Below are 14,909 nucleotides of genomic sequence, written 5' to 3'. Positions count from 1 at the left end.
CAGACATGGGCCCAGGGGACGCCAGCCCAGGGCACTGCAGGCAGAGTGAACCCAAAAGGCCTAGCGGAGAGGGTCGGAAGGCCCTACAGGGGGACCTCAGAGCTGAGCCGACCCTGGGGATCGGAAACACATCTGCAGGGTCAGGGGCCAGAGTGGCTGCCGAGGCTTGTGCCTGGGAGCTGGTGGGTGGGGAGGCGGGGGGCACCTGGGGACAGCGGAGCAGGCTGTGGGGTTCGGGATGCACAGAGCCGGCCACCATCTCTCGCTGTCCCCAGTGCCCCCGGCACCCATGAAGGCCAGCCTGGCTTCGTGACCCTGGGCTCAGTCCTCTGGGGTTTACCCCTCTGGCACATGCTGACACACTCCCTGTCCTGGCCAAAGAAGGAGCTGGGCCATCTGCTGGCCATGTCCCTGGCACTCCCCATGTGACTACTGGCCAGCCCACATCACCGGCCACAGGCCACCGTGGGCAACACCAGGGGCGTGGTGCAGGGTGTCTTCCACCTGTGTCAGACCTGGGGCAGGACTGAGCCAGGGAACAGGCTGTCTGGGGCATGTGGGGGTGGCCGAGGAGGAGAGAGCAAGGGAGACAGGACGGGTTGACAGGAGGGCCAGGTTGTGGGGACAGGTCACAGATGTGAGCCTGACTCCCCACAGCTTTCTGGCAAAAGCCAAGTCAACGAAGGGGAGACCCGCTTATGGAAGCCAGAAGCGGGAGGGGTGGGCTGAGCTGCACCCCCATTCCCGAGTTGGTGACCTTCGCACCACCCGAGCCCAGGGCCAGCCACTGCGCGGGTCCACACCTGCCCCTTCTCGGCAGGGGCTTGCGTTCTTCAGCCCCCCTGGGAGCGCGGGGGGGGTATTCCTCTGCTCCTGGTGCTTCTTCACGGGCCTTGTCCCACACGGGGCTCCCCTATAAAACCCCCTTGCAGGGCACGGAGGCGCTTGCCGGAGGGGAGGGCTGCCCTGGGGCCCCAGCTCCGTGCTAGCCGGCATTTCGCCACCGTGTTTCATCCGTTCCCCCAGGCTCTTTCTTGGAGTGTTTGGATGGACTTTTTTGAGGCGGAGGAGGGGCAGAGAGCAAGGGAGAGAGAACCCCAAGCGAACTCCGGGTCCAGTGTGGAGTCTAAGGTTGTGACCTGAGCCGAAATCAAGAGTTGGATGCTCGACCGACTGTGTCTCCCAGGTGCCCCTTTCCCGGAGGGTCTTAAGGCAAAGTGTGGCCCGTCTCAGCACGAGCATTTCTGTCATTGATCACTTTGTGCAAGCTGACCAGGGGGTCACCGAGCATCTCTAAGGAACTGCCCGGGGCTTAGAGCGCGGAGGGGCCCTGGAGCCATTAGGTACTCCACCTGGAACACCGGGTGAGGGTGTCGCCAGGTCAAGGGTATGAGGGGTAGGGCCAGTGGGGGTCAGGATAGAGGGGCCAAGGGGGCAGAGAGCGAGGGGTCAGCCTCCGGAGGTTGCAGGCGTGGACTGAGAGAGCAGGGGGTTCCAGCCAGCGAGGTGACCCTCGGGACAGGCCCTTGCTGGTGTCCACCCCACACCAGCCCCTGTCCTCGGCCCCCTTGGCCCGACTGACCAGCAGCACTGGGCACCCCACGTGGGCCAGGGCTGTGGGCATTGGGGGGAGACTGTGGGCAGGAAACCTGAGTGCTGGAAATTTCCATGAGGTCAGGGGCTGTGTGGTGTGTGTCCCGAGTACACATGGGGGTGATTCTGCTCCCCAAGCTTATCCTGCACACTGTCCTTCCCTCGACCTTTCCAGTGGCGGTTCCAGGCATTGGCTTCTGACCATAAAAGCTACCAAAATTGATGAGGGACCAGTGGCCTCATCATGCCCATGACAGAGCACCCCTGCAAGTCGTCCTGAACATGCCTACCTAAGCCCCAAAGCCAGAGCTGGGAGTGGGGTGTGCGGGGTTGACCTTGCTATGTGAGTCCGCGGGCTGCCTGGCAACATACGCACAGATCTGCAGTGTAGACGAGAGTGCTGGGTCAGGCTGGTTTTCTGACCTGGTCATCATGTGCGGTCATGTCGGCAACCTCACTTCTGGGAGGCCCACACTGACCTTTCTGGCATTTGTCACTGTGTGTTGTCCCCAGGAGCCACAGCTGCCCTGGAAAACCCGGGTCCCAAGCAGCTCCAGGGCTGGGGGCCAAGGCTGCGCCTCACAGACCAAACAAGGATGCATGGTGTCACCCTGGGGCTACGGAATGAACTGTCTGTGGCTCTCCTGTGTGTCTCCATTAACAAAAGATGCCGGCCCAGAGCGTCAAGAACCTGGTTTCTGCCTCAAACTCATACTGACAGGCCAGGCGCCGGCACGGGCGCCGCGCAAGCCCTCGGTCCCTGAGCAGGCGCCTGTGGTTGGGACTGCAGCCCCATGTTGGCCCAGCAGGTGGCCCTCACAGGCCGGGGGTTCTGGGGATGTAATGCAGGGCCCAGGCCCAAAAGGGAAAGAGATGGGTCAGCTTTATTGGTTGTTGGTTTAGAAATGTGGGGGCTCAGGCCCCTGAGGGGGGCAGGGGCACTGCCCTGTCACTGCTGGTGGAAGGCGTGTGCAGGGGCCGTGGCCAGCGGGGGCCAGCAGTCCCCTGTCCCAGGTCAGAAAGCACAGACGCCAAGGGTCCCCATCGTGGGGCCTCGAAGTCCTCGTTGCGCTGGCAGACGCAGTGGTCTCGTCACTCTAGAAACGTCCTGAGTCCAAGGCTGACTGGGACCCCTTGCCCACATCCTTGGGCTGCTGTGTGTCCGTGGTGACCACCACCCTGCCCCACTTGTCCCCTGGGCCACGCTCCAGGGGAACGGGCAGCCGAGGACAGATCAGGACCTGCACTGGCCTGGGGTGGCCTAGCCATGGGCGGCTAGTCCCAGGACAGTCTAGTGGGGCCTGCCTGGGCTCTTGCGGTTGCCATGGGGTGCCCCCCATAGGGAGGTGGGCCTCAAGGGAGAGGCGGCTCCAGGATCTGGGTAGCTGTGGTCGGGTGCAATCCGGGGGCATCTGCCAAAAAGGGAGAGGAGGGGTGTGAGGGCCTCCAACCCTACTGTGGTTACCAGACTTGAGCCTTGAGGCCACTATGACTCCAGAGGCAGAAGGGCCCAATTCTGATCTGGGCAAGCCTCAGTTTCCCTGCTCGGGTCAGTGTCAGGATTTAAAGGGGGGCCGTGGATAGCAGAGGCTGGCGGGCTGATGGGCAGGGAGGGTCAGGACTGCGTCTGGGGCACACAGTCGGCCATTAATAAACTGCTGGGTCACCATGTCCCGAGCATAGGAGTTGGCTGGCATCTGGAAGGTTCTATGGGGGACAGCCCTGACAATAAACCAGGGCCAGCAGCCAAGTAGCGAGTGGGACCCCAGGTAGGGCCAGCAGCCATGGTGTGGGCAGAACAGACGCTCCCAGCCAGGCCATGTGCTGGCCCTGCTCAGGATCCTGCCTCGTCACCTGCCGGCCATGCAGGAGCAGTGGGGTGTTCAGGCAGTGTCCCGCCCACTCGGCCGGGGTGCGGGGGGGGGTGCTGGCGGGCTGTCTGTTAGCAGCGCCCACCCTCACTTGAGGGCAGGTTCGAGGCCATATGCACCTGTGGTGCGCAGCCCGGGCCAGAGCCCCAGGTGCAGGACACATGCCACGTGCTGTGCCTACAGCACTGGCCCTGGAGATGGCCAGGGGTTCCCCGGCCTCCCTGCAGCTCCTGCTCCGAAGGAGGGCAACCGTGGGTGGGCTCTCACCTCTCTGAGCAAGGACAGGGGATGATCATGGGAGCTACATGGCCAAGAGTGCCCACCCTGTGAGGTCCAGACAGGACAGACGCCAGGCACAGAGGTCTGCTCTTGCTGGACAGTGGGGAGCCTGCCCTTCTGCTCACCTGAACCCTACTGCCGGGGAGCCACATCCATCACAGGCTTCTGGACACCAAAGGCCGTGATGAAGATATTGACCACGACAATGATGAAAACCAGGCCGGTGGCCAGGTTGTTGAGGAAGTCCAGCTTGGCGTGCTTGGCCGGATTGTTGAGGTCGTACCTGACTGCGGGCACAAGGGAGCAGACACTGCACCGCGGCCCTGCAACCCTGGGGCTGCGGCCTCATGCGGGGTGAGAGCTGGGCCTGTGGCCTCAGCCCTGCAGCCGTGCTTCCGCCAGCACAGAGCTTGGAGTGGCCCGGCACACTATGGGAGCAGAGGAACCAGCCCTGGGGACAGGTCTGGACTGTAAGGCACACTGTGCTGAGCTCACTCAGGGAAGCCCCGTTCTGAGAGCCCGTGTGCGGTATCTGGCGATCTTCACGTCTCCCCAAGGACCCGTCCTTATGCTCACCTTATGGATGGGGGAACTGAGGCCTGTGTACCTGCCCCAGGTCACAGAGTCAGCAGTGGAGGTGAGCCCTGACCCTCACCTCAGGGTCAGGACCACCAACCATTCCCTGGAGACCGCTGAAGGGCTGCATTTTTCTATATCCTCAGCTTGGGTGGGTGGAAGGACAGAGACATGGGGGACCCTCTGAGGGCCACAGTGGGGAGCCATAACCTGACCGCATGGCTGAGTGGGGCCTGTCAGGTAATGAGCACCCTGTCCCGGGGGGGTATGCAAGCAGCACCACTTGATCACGGGCAGGGTTGCCCCAGGGCCCACCCCCATGGGGGCCCCAGCCCAGGCTCACACCAAGGAAGATGAGCAGCACGCCCACGCCAATCTGCAGCACGAGGGAGATGGAGATGAGGACCACCAGGGGGACAAAGAAGGCGAAGCTGGGACCCTGCTCGATGACAGCCTTCAGCTGGGAAGCGTTGGCCATCAGCAGCGCGATGTCCAGCATGCTCTCTGCGGCGCTCTTCTTGTTGGCGTAATGGTTCACGTTGATGGGCCGGTTCCGGCCCCAGCGGGATGGCTGTGGGGAGAGGGCAGTCAGCCTGGGACGGGCAGGGCTGTGGGGCTCGATGGGGCCTGCAGATCTGAGGCCCACACAGGGCTGCGGGACACCCCTGGGAGTCAGGTCCCAGAGGAGAGGCTCAGCACACAAGTCACTTTGAGACAAGAAGGCCACCGTCCCGCCTTGGGTGGGGCCCTCTGGCGCCTTGCCTGCATGCCTGGTGCCCCTGCCGGCCCTCTAGTGGCCGCAGGCCAGGGCGGGAAGGGATGAGCGGTTGGTGCCAGGCCCTGAGCGCTCACCCAGCCATCTACCAGTGCAGGGCTACAGTGGAGCTTTGCTACTGCTTTAATTTTTATCTTTACAAACAATTCTAAACCACTTGATTGAGGTGCCATCGCCCCAGGAAAAGCTGGGCACGACGAAGGTGAACAACCTGGAACCTCAGAGTGCACACACGTGACACCCTCGCGGCTCCCGGGCCTCCACTCTAGACGCCTCCTCCTGCCTTTTATTCAGTATTTGTGCTGAGGTCTGTCCCCACAGAGCCTCCAGGACTTGGAGCAGGGCGGGGCACTTCCTGCCGGGGCTTCCCAGCACCTCTGCCTGGGAACAGGGCCAGGCCTATGAGCCAGGCCGCTGGCCACGCCTCATGCCCTCCACACCCCGCCCAGAGGTCACCGCCTCCAGGAAGCCCCCTCTCTCCTGGGGTGCCAGCTGGGGGGAGGCAGGAGAAGGCCCTCCTCCCTCACTAGGCCTCCCCGTAACTCCTCAGCCCCAGCCCCTCATGCACAGGAGTCGCAGAGCCACCAGGCCCAGCACTGCAGCCTCCCGGGGCACTCAGAGCTCGTGTTTCTACGGTCATAAAAGATGCAGGCCTGGGAGGCAGGCTGCCCTGAGAGGGGCCGACACGGCAGGTGAGAGGCCCCCCTTTACTTTCTGTATCTGGAAATCTCACCCCAGAAAATCCTGAACTCCAGAAGCAGGGGCAGGACAGGGTTCGCTCCAGCTGCCTGTCTTGTTAAACGAAATGGAGAATAACGTGCCCAGGAGGAAGGGAGAATGGGCGTGCAGAACAGAGGCTGTGGGACCTGCCCTGCCTTTCCCCAGGACCGCGGCTAAGCAGCAAATCCACTGGGTTTAAAATTCCAGACCCAAAAGGGAAAGCCGGCTCCTGGGACCCAAACCCCAGCACTGCTTCTGGAATATTCCACCCACAGCCAAGTCCCGCGGGGGTCTCAACTTCACCTCTTCCCATCAAGAGACATCAGGGCACGGCTGCTCCTCCATAGGGTCCCCGCGCAGGCGCCTGGGGCCAATGCTCCCACCGCCTGAGGCTGTCCCTGGCTCTGCTCCTGCACAGCTGCAGGGCTGGCCATGCCTCGTTCCGTGTGGGGCGGGTGTCCAGGGTGCTGGCCTGCACTGGGCATGTGCTCCTAAGGTACACAAAGCCAGAAGCACCAAGCCTTCCCTCAAGGCCACCAGAGTACTCATTCTGGTCCCCAGGCCTGGAGGAAACAGCCAGGTGCACGCACGCACACCCACACAAGCACGGGCACATAAATACAGTGTATCAGCAAACATAACCGTGTCTGTACGTATACACACGCACGAGCAAGCACATACAGGCACACACAGGCACACATGTACGTACCCAGTACACGCACGCACGCACGCACGTCTAGGCTCACTGTGCTGGCCTCTGTGGAGGAGGAGGAAGTCCCTTCCCTCTTGATCCCCTCCAAACCGTTTGAGTCCTTCATAGACACACACGTTTGAATACAGGACACTCGGTGCCCTGTGTCCCCGCTGTCCTCCGCCCCGCGCGCAGCTGGGTGTCCTCCTCTGTGGTGCCCCCCCCAGCCCCATCCTCACACACACACACACTGCGGGTAAACTGAGACTAGCAGGAAGCACCCATCCAAAGCCAAGAGCAAGTGAGGGCTACACTTGGAATGCAGGCCCGGGGCTCAGAAGCCCCCTGCAGAGGGGGTTGGGGTCAGAGCTGGCCTGTGGGGGCTGTGTACCCGGAGGCACCCCTGGGCTCCAGCTGTGTGACCTCAGGACAGACAGCACCCTCTGAGCCTCGGTCTCCCGTGTGGGCAACAGGGCCAGAAGCACGCAACCCACGAGGTTCTAGTGGGCCTGGCCTCTGCCTCGCAGCCCTGGGGGACATGCCAGGGCCGGGGACACACGCCCCTCCTGGTGCAGGGCACTTCCTGCCACAGGACCATCTGCTTCCTGTTGAACCCGTGCAGTGATGGGGGCGCCGGCGGGAGCCCAGTCCTGGCCCTGCGGCCTTGACAACATGCTCCCCCGCGGCTGGCTTGTCTCCCCGTCAATCGGCCCCAGGCCACAATAGGAAGCTTTGGTGCCCACAGAGTTCCCCACTAACGGAGAGGGAGCACTAACCTCCCTTTCCACAGAGTCGGGGAGCCGCGGTTCAGGGGAGCTGCCCGGGGCAGAGCCCCACTGCCGAGGAGGGGCTTGGAGCTATAGGGGGACTCTGGGGCCTGGTGATGGCTGAGTCCTAGGGAAGCCCCGGTCCTGGGAAGCCCACCAGGGTGAGGTCGGAAGGTGGCTGGAGCCTTTGGCCTGAACTGACGGACTTCCCAGAGCCGCGCTGGGAACTGCCCCCAGAAGCCTCTGCCTGTGACCTGAGTAGTGCAGGGAAAAAACACCCTGGTTAATGTGTTCCCAGGGCCTTCCCCAAACCTCGGTGGTGGTCCCAGGAGCTGGGTGAGCTCTGGATGTGTTCCCCTAAAAACCAGGAAGGCTCCCTGTGGGTAAAGAGCCAGAGGAGAGCAAGGGGGACCCCCTTGTGTGGACAGAAGCCTTGGGGTAGCTCTTCACAAGACCTAGCCCAGGGCCACTGTGCTGTGCGTCCTCAGCTTGGACGGAGAGGGGTTGAAACATATGTGAACCCAGATGTGCACCCGAGCAAGCACTGGGTTCTTGCCCCAGCTTAACGGATGCTGTAGTCCAGCGGTCCAGCCGCAGCCTGGATGGAAGGAGCTGGGGTGCCCACCCCAGCCTCCTGCTCCCCTGGGAGATGACAGCTGAGCCCGCGCAGGACCCAGGGGTTTCGGTTATGGACGCTCTCTAACCATGCCTGCTACTGACCCCAAACCCACATAAGAGTGGGACAGGAACTCCTGCCCAGAGGCACCTTTGCGTTATCAGGACGAGAGACAGAGGCCCCCACCAGATCCACAATGTCCATCAGCTGCCTAGCTAGGAGCTGGCATGGCCCTTCCACATGCACCTGTCTCTAGCACCCCTGAATCCCACACCCGGGTTCTCTGCCTCAGTTCCCTCATCTGCAAAATGGGCAGATGGAACTGACTGCAGGTGCGGAGGCCCCTCCATCTGCAGGAGCACAGCCAGCAGGGGCACACGGCCTCCCAAAACAGCCACACAGATCTGTAACAAAAACTCTGAAACAGGAGAAAGTATAAGCAGAGGAAACGGCAGTGTGAGCTGAGCAGGACCCAGGACCCCGGATCCTGGCCCACCATAGCCCCTCCGCTGGGGCGCAGCACATACCAGTGGACCTCTGGGGAGGAACCTGAGAACTAGGAGGGTCTGGCAGGGCCTCGGTGTCCATCACCTGACCCAGCAGAGTGGGCATAAGCCTGCCGCTCAGAGCTGGCGTGAAGGCCACCAGGCACGTGCCTGCCCTAAGTGGTCTCCGGATCCACATCAGTGTCCCGGCAGGAAGTCTTGTTGGGGGGGTTTCCCGCAGCAGCTGGGCTGCAGGCTGGGTAGACCTACTTCCTGTGGGCTCAGCACTGGCCAGCAGTGACCCTGCGGCCACATCAGGGTGGCCTTTTCGAACTTGGCCAAGACCCTGCCAGAGCTCTCGAGATCTGCCGGGAAAGCAGAAGTGAGGAAAAGAGTGAACTTCCCCTGGGGAAGCTGAGCTCTGCCCAGCCCAGATGTGACCCAGGAGCCACATTCCAGCTTGTCCGGCTCCCTCCCTGCTGTGACCCCAGTGTCCACAGCAGGGCCAAGGCAGATGTCTCCATGCCAAAACACAGCAGGCATGACACAGCCAAGGGCCATCCTCACAGTAAAATTGATGTTTACTATTTCTCCTGCCTCCAGCCACAAGCCTCTCCTGCAGGGAAGCTGGACAGCCTGGTCTCTGAGAAGTCCTGGGGGCACAGGTACAGGTGTGTGGGGGGCACCTGTGGGGTTCATCTGCTGTGGGGCTCTTCCGGGAGCCAGGTTACCCTGGAAGGTGAGCGACCTGCCCCACCGTGGCCCACAGTGGGAGTCCTGAGACTGACAGGGGTCCTCGACCTGGGCCTCCCAGTCAGTCCCCCCACCTCCAGGGGTGCCCTGGGGATGCAGGACCAACCTAACCATCCACCTTGCCATCCAGTGCTCCCACTCTGGGTGGTAAGTCTGAAGACCCCAGGAGTTTCCCCTCACCCCAGCAAGACTTTCTTCCCACCTGACCCTCAACCCCCTCCACAGGGTGCTGTGGAAGGTGCTGCCCCAAAGTCCTCTTCAGGAGTGGGTCCTATACGGCGCACAGTAATGTAATGACTGTGTGCCTAGCACACAGCTTAGCCCATGGGGTCCTCACCATGCTCTCCGAGAAAGACACTGCTATCATCCTAGGTCACTGATAAGAAACTGAGACACAGAGTCACTGACTCAAAAACACAACAAGACAGGTCCTGAAGGTGGGAAGGGCAAGGCAGAGGCTGGGGATGGTGTCAGGGCGTCCAGGCCCCAGGCAGCTGGAGCAGTGGCCTTGAGGCTGCCCACCCTTCCTGGAGGAAAGTGAATGAAGACACCCTCCTACCACTACACTGGACCGGCATGCCACCCCCACCCCGGCCCTGCAGCACCCAGTGCCAATGTCCCCAAGTGCAGGAAGCCTTCCTGATTCCACTACCAATCTCTCATAGGTGGAATTTAGCACTTTCCATTTGGGCTGATCTCAAAGCTAAGATAGCAGCTCAGTGACAATGTGACAATGGAGCCACATCTCCCCAGGCTGGTCCCAGGGCCAACACAGTGACCCCACCTGACCTTCCTTGGGCCCAAGATGCACGGGAGCCTGCAGGTGCATGGCCAAAGCCGAGGGGGACAGAACAGGCTTGGAGCCGAAGGCACAGCCACAGGTTGGGAGGTGAGCAGGATCCCTCCTTCCAACCCACCTGCCCTATTTGTTACCTGACTTTCCCAAAGGCAGGCAGAGGCATTTTGTTTTCTCTTTTCAGACCGTGCACAAGAGGCCCAGAGAGGTGAGCCAGCCTCCCCAGGCACACACAGCCCTCAGCTCCAAAGTTCTTACATGCCAGTGCAAGGCTGCATGAGGGCCTCCTCAGTCCTGGGTTTCCCCACCACGAAGTCAGGGACAAATCCTGTGCCACCTGAGGGCTGTCAAGCTTTACTGAAGGGTCAGCACGGAGGAAGCTTCTGAACCCAGGAAGCTTCTGCCAAGAACAGGCAAGGATGGACAGGATTACTGCGTGGGGTCACCTGCACACAGGAGGACCTGTCCCTGCCACCCATGCCTCACTCACCCCATGTGTCCTCCCACATTCGGGCAGCACTGCCCCAGTCTGGTTCACACAGCTGAGAGACCTGGCATCCCTGCCCCCATCCCCAGGGGGTCAGAAAGTGAAAGAATGCTCAAAGTCAACAAGTCACCAGAGGGCCATGCCCAGGACTGCACCACCAACAGAGGCTCTGGGGAAATGCTGGGCCCCGGGAAGAGGGCATGACACCCCCGGACAGGACCCCGGGGCGAAGGGGCGCAACCGCCTCTCAAGTGGAAGGCGGGACCACTGCCCGGGGGCCTGCAGTGGGGACAAGAGCGGGGGCCACAGCCGCCCCAGGTTCCCCACCGGGGCACGGAGCGGATAGTGCAGTCGCGGTGGACACGGCGGGTGACGTAACCGTCTGCCCGCTGCTGGCCTGGGGCCCGGAGGCTGGGATCCTGCGCGCCCGGGCGCGCAGCAGCGGGAGGAGATGCGGGGGCCGAAGTTAGAGATTGGCGAGGAAGGCGGGGGAAGGTGGCGCCCAGGCCCCTCCACTGCGCGGCTCCGCGTGGGCGCCTCCCGGCCGGACCCTCGCCCCTGCCGGGGTGGCCGGAGCCCCGGGGCCACCGCTCGGACTGACTGCACGAGGCACGGGGTCCCGGCACCCCGCAGTGCGGAAGCGCCGCGCAGCCGGCCGGAGCCCCCAAGTGCCCGGGGAGCAGCCGGCGCGGGGCCCAGAGAGGGCGCGCGCCGACCAAAATCGCACAGCGGCGCGGGCGGAGCGGGGCTTACCGAGGCGTCCGGGGATCCAGGCGAGCTGGGGCGCAGGTCGCCGTTGAGTTCGTACTCCTCGGGGCCCGACTCCATGGTGCGGCCGCCGGAGCCACCTCGCTCCGGGCCCGAGAGCCGCTCGCGCCTGGGCCGCGGGGACCCGGCTGAGCGCCCGCCCCCGGCCCGCCCCCGGACTCCGCCTCCGGCCCGCCCCACAGACCCGGACTCCGCCCCCGGCACGGGCGGGCGGGACCCACAGGACACCTCCTTCCCCGGTGAGGACCGCGGGGTCGACGCGGTTTCCCCAGGCCCAGGCCTCGCGCGGGCGGCGGCACGTCCGGCTCTATCGCCGTCGTGAACACTTTTAATCCATGAAACGAGGCCAGGAGCCAGCCTTTCCAGGGCCACTTCGCAGACTTCTGGGCGCGCCAGGAAGGGGAGTGCGCCGCTGCCGCTGCATGGGTGTCCTCCCGGCGCCGCGAAGCCCGGGCGCCCGGCTCGCGCCCTGGGCACCCCAGCCTCTGAGCTTGGCGTCTTGCACGCCCGGGAGGGGAGGGGAGGCAGAGGGCGGTCGCCTCGGGTTGGGCCAATTTGGTGTGGGCCCCCGCCCTGTTGGCGCAGCCTCCGTGCCCCCTAGCGGGAGGCAGGACCCGACGCCTGTGGAGGCGCCCGGTGCCCCGACGGGCCGCGGCGGGCGTCCAGAACGCGTCGGCTCCCCCAGCCCTCCGCTGAGTTAGGCTCTGTTTCCCACGGCGCGCGGCAAGACGCGGGCCGCTCCCAGACATCCGGAGCCAGGCGGGGGCCGCTGGGGCGGGAGGGGCCGGGCGTTACCTCCCGGCGGTGGTTTGCGAAGATCGCGCCACTGTGTCCTCCGGTCCTGACCTCCGGCCAGGCCCAGCTGTTTTTTACCCTTCCCACTTCTGCCACAGTGTCTACTGATGTGTCCACCTGGGTACCGCTAGTGTGCAGCGCGCACGGCCACGGGCGGCCCTGGGGCATGTCATGGTTCCTCTCACGGCCCAGCAGGGCCAGGTTGCAGGGACTCTATAACCCTGAGCCATGGTAGCTGTGTGGGCTGGGGCAGGTGGCTGGACTTCTCGATTTCGGCTCCCCTGAAGGGGAGTGGTCTTCTTAGGCCCTGCGGGCTGATCTTTCCCCCTCCACATAAACTGGCATCAGAGGTCAGCAGCAGTGCCCCAGGTCAGGCAGAGCAAATTAGGCGGTAGGGCTGAAGGTTTGCCCGTTCACCCTGACCATCATGGGATGCCTACTGTAAGCCAGGCCCTCTTCCGGACCGAGGGGGCTGCAGCTGGAGCCCAGCTTGTGTGGCAGCCCTGCCTGGGGACAGGGACATTACTGTTTGACAGCCTTGGGAAGTGGGCTCTCCCCCATCACCTGGCGAGGGAGGAAACTGAGGCGCAGCTGGGGAGAGGCCCAGGAGGACAAGCTCAGAACCCCTGGGACAGTTGTGGGCCATCCAAACAGCAGACCAGTTGCTCCCCCAGATCTACCTGGCCAGCAAGTGAGCACTGTGGGGGTGGGGACCCAGGGCCTGCCTTGTTCAGGGTCCTGGCCACACTCCAGGCTGAGACCGCCCCTCCCCCACCGGGCGCCTCACCCCTGCTGGGAGAGCAGTTTTATAAGTGAAACCGAAGGCATGGAAAATGCAAGTCACCCAGGGGCAGAAAAGGGATCTTCCACTAAACCGGGTCTGGGCCCTCCTGGAGACCTTTCTCTCCTCCCTGGTGTGGGGAGCGGCAGCGCCCACTGGGTGGCGGCACCGCGTGCGGGCAGCTGTCCCAGAGGGTGCTGGTCTCTGAAGGAGCTTCCCCCGGCCCAGCTGGAGGCTGAAGGAACTGAAGCTTGGAGACGTGGTCAGTACCTCCGTCTCTCCCTCTGTCCTGCTCCAGGGGCTGTGAGCGGAGACTCCACAGTGCCGTGGGGGCAGGGCAGGTCTGGGCACAGCACCCATACCTGACTGCTGACACACAGCTGGAAACCCCGATTTTTAAATGTTAGCGCCTTTCACACAGAAGGGGGCAGAACTGGCTACTATAGGGGCCCGAGACAGGGCAGCCAGGAGAGAGGGTCCTGAGGGTGCAGGGGAGGCTGGGGGGACGGAGGAGAGAGAGGAGGGCACCCCCTCAGCAGGTGAGAGGGTCTTGCTGGGCCGTGTGGGGGCTGCAGGCGGAAGGCTGGGTGGCACTGGGCTTCTCCTGTGGGCCCCAGAGCGGCTCAGAGCTGAGGTTCACCGTTTGCTCCATCCCCAAGGAGGAAGTCGGGAAGGATTCTGGTGTCACAATTCAGCCTTTACACCTGGGTTTGTGGCCCCCCACAGTTCACCTTCCTGGGATCAGAATCACAGCCAGCCCTCCCCAGCTGGGGCCCGCCCTCCAGGCCTGCCTCCCTTGAGAATCCCCAGGCAGGGACTTCCAGGCTCTGTTGTGTCATCCTTGCTGGCCTGGGTGCTGTGAGTTTCCCAGACTGTTCCCAGCACAGACGTAAAGGGTTTCAGATCCTCCTGCAGAGACAAACAGGAGCAGCCAAGGTGGGTTCGGGATGCTGAACAGAGCTGTGGGTCCGTGGATGAGTGATGATGGGGTGTGTCCCCGCAGAGGGCGTGGGCCGGGCAAGGGGTGAGCTGGCCAGACTCCCACAGAGAGACCCTGAGGCGCCCAGGCAGCCCACACCTTCAGACGCACCTGCACACAGCGTCTCCATGGAGCTGTGTGGCTGGGGACATGCTTCTGTCTGACAAACGGGGATGCTGTGAAGATGAAGGGTCCCAGCCCATTTGACACCAAGGCCAGTGTCCAGCATGTAGGGACTGTGGAGCTTCTGTAGCCCTCTGTTACCTGGGGCAGGCCCCAGCGGTGAGACTCAGCTGGGCAGAGCCCAGGCCACCAGAGCAACATCCCTCCTGGTGAGGAGGGACCCCGGTCTTGCCCCCCCGCCCCTGGCCACTCCCAGAGCTGTGTCCCCACATTACCATGGGGAGAGCACAGTGCGTCACTCTGGGGCCCGGGAGGATGTGCGTGCAGACAGGCCATGTTTCCTGAACAGGAGTCTTAGGAAGTCTCAGGCTCTCTGGCCCCTCTGTCTCTAAGAGGCATGGACCCTGCAGGTGGTGTTTCCATTTTCTGCAGGAAGGGGCCATTGGGGGAGGGGTGGCATGGCACGCCCCATGCGACCCAGCTGAGTGAACCTGTGCTCCGTCCTGCCCCAGGATGCGGGCTTTGCGGCCAGCAGCAGCTCCGGTTGCCACCAGGGCCCAGGCCAGCCCTCACATGCCTACTGCCAGGGAGAGCCACAGCACCCGGCACACCCCGGAAGCCAGTGGTCCGTTGCCCACCTGGCGGGACTGTGACATGGCAGCGGGTGGGCCCAGGCTCTGTACCTTTGTCAGTACCTTGCAGGGACCACAGCTCCCACTGGATGGGGGGTCAGAGCCAGGAGGCGGGAGTGGCCACTCCATGTCCAGAAGGTCAGAGGAAGGAGGCCAGGCTGGTAAGGAGCTTCTGTGCCATCACACCCACTTTAAAGACAGGAGAGGCGTGTGCCAAGGTCACATAGGCATGCCCTGGCAGGGATGGTAACGGGTCAGGTAGTGTGATGTGGGCACACACGCAGGTGTCTGCACTGCCTCCCACAGTCCCCCCGAGAGATGTGACCCACCGAGGCTACCCAGTAAGATGCAGTGAGCCCTAGAGGACTCTAAACCCCAGAAATAAAGAGAGTGTCCACCATGAAGGAGACAGCAAGTTACGG

The 14,909-nt window shown here is 63.3% G+C and overlaps 1 protein-coding gene across 1 annotated transcript; it reads right to left on the bottom strand.

Moving 5' to 3' along the window:
- Window positions 1–2,684: 2,684 nt before the first annotated feature.
- Window positions 2,685–11,303, bottom strand: NINJ1 (ninjurin 1). The gene is made up of 4 exons (XM_032866447.1): window positions 11,163–11,303; window positions 4,665–4,890; window positions 3,869–4,030; window positions 2,685–3,005 (listed from the first exon to the last, which is right to left on the bottom strand). The coding sequence occupies exons 1-3, from the start codon at window positions 11,235–11,237 to the stop codon at window positions 3,876–3,878; spliced, it is 456 nt and encodes a 151-aa protein (XP_032722338.1). The 5' UTR covers window positions 11,238–11,303; the 3' UTR covers window positions 2,685–3,005; window positions 3,869–3,875.
- Between the last annotated feature and the right edge of the window lie 3,606 nt (window positions 11,304–14,909).

This window comes from Lontra canadensis, unplaced genomic scaffold, assembly GCF_010015895.1.
Source record: "Lontra canadensis isolate GAN:19392208 unplaced genomic scaffold, GSC_riverotter_1.0 scaffold31, whole genome shotgun sequence".
In the NCBI taxonomy this organism is placed as follows: Eukaryota; Metazoa; Chordata; class Mammalia; order Carnivora; family Mustelidae; genus Lontra; species Lontra canadensis.
The sequence above is the reverse complement of the archived record's forward strand: the minus strand, read 5'-3'. Positions and strand labels throughout refer to the sequence as shown.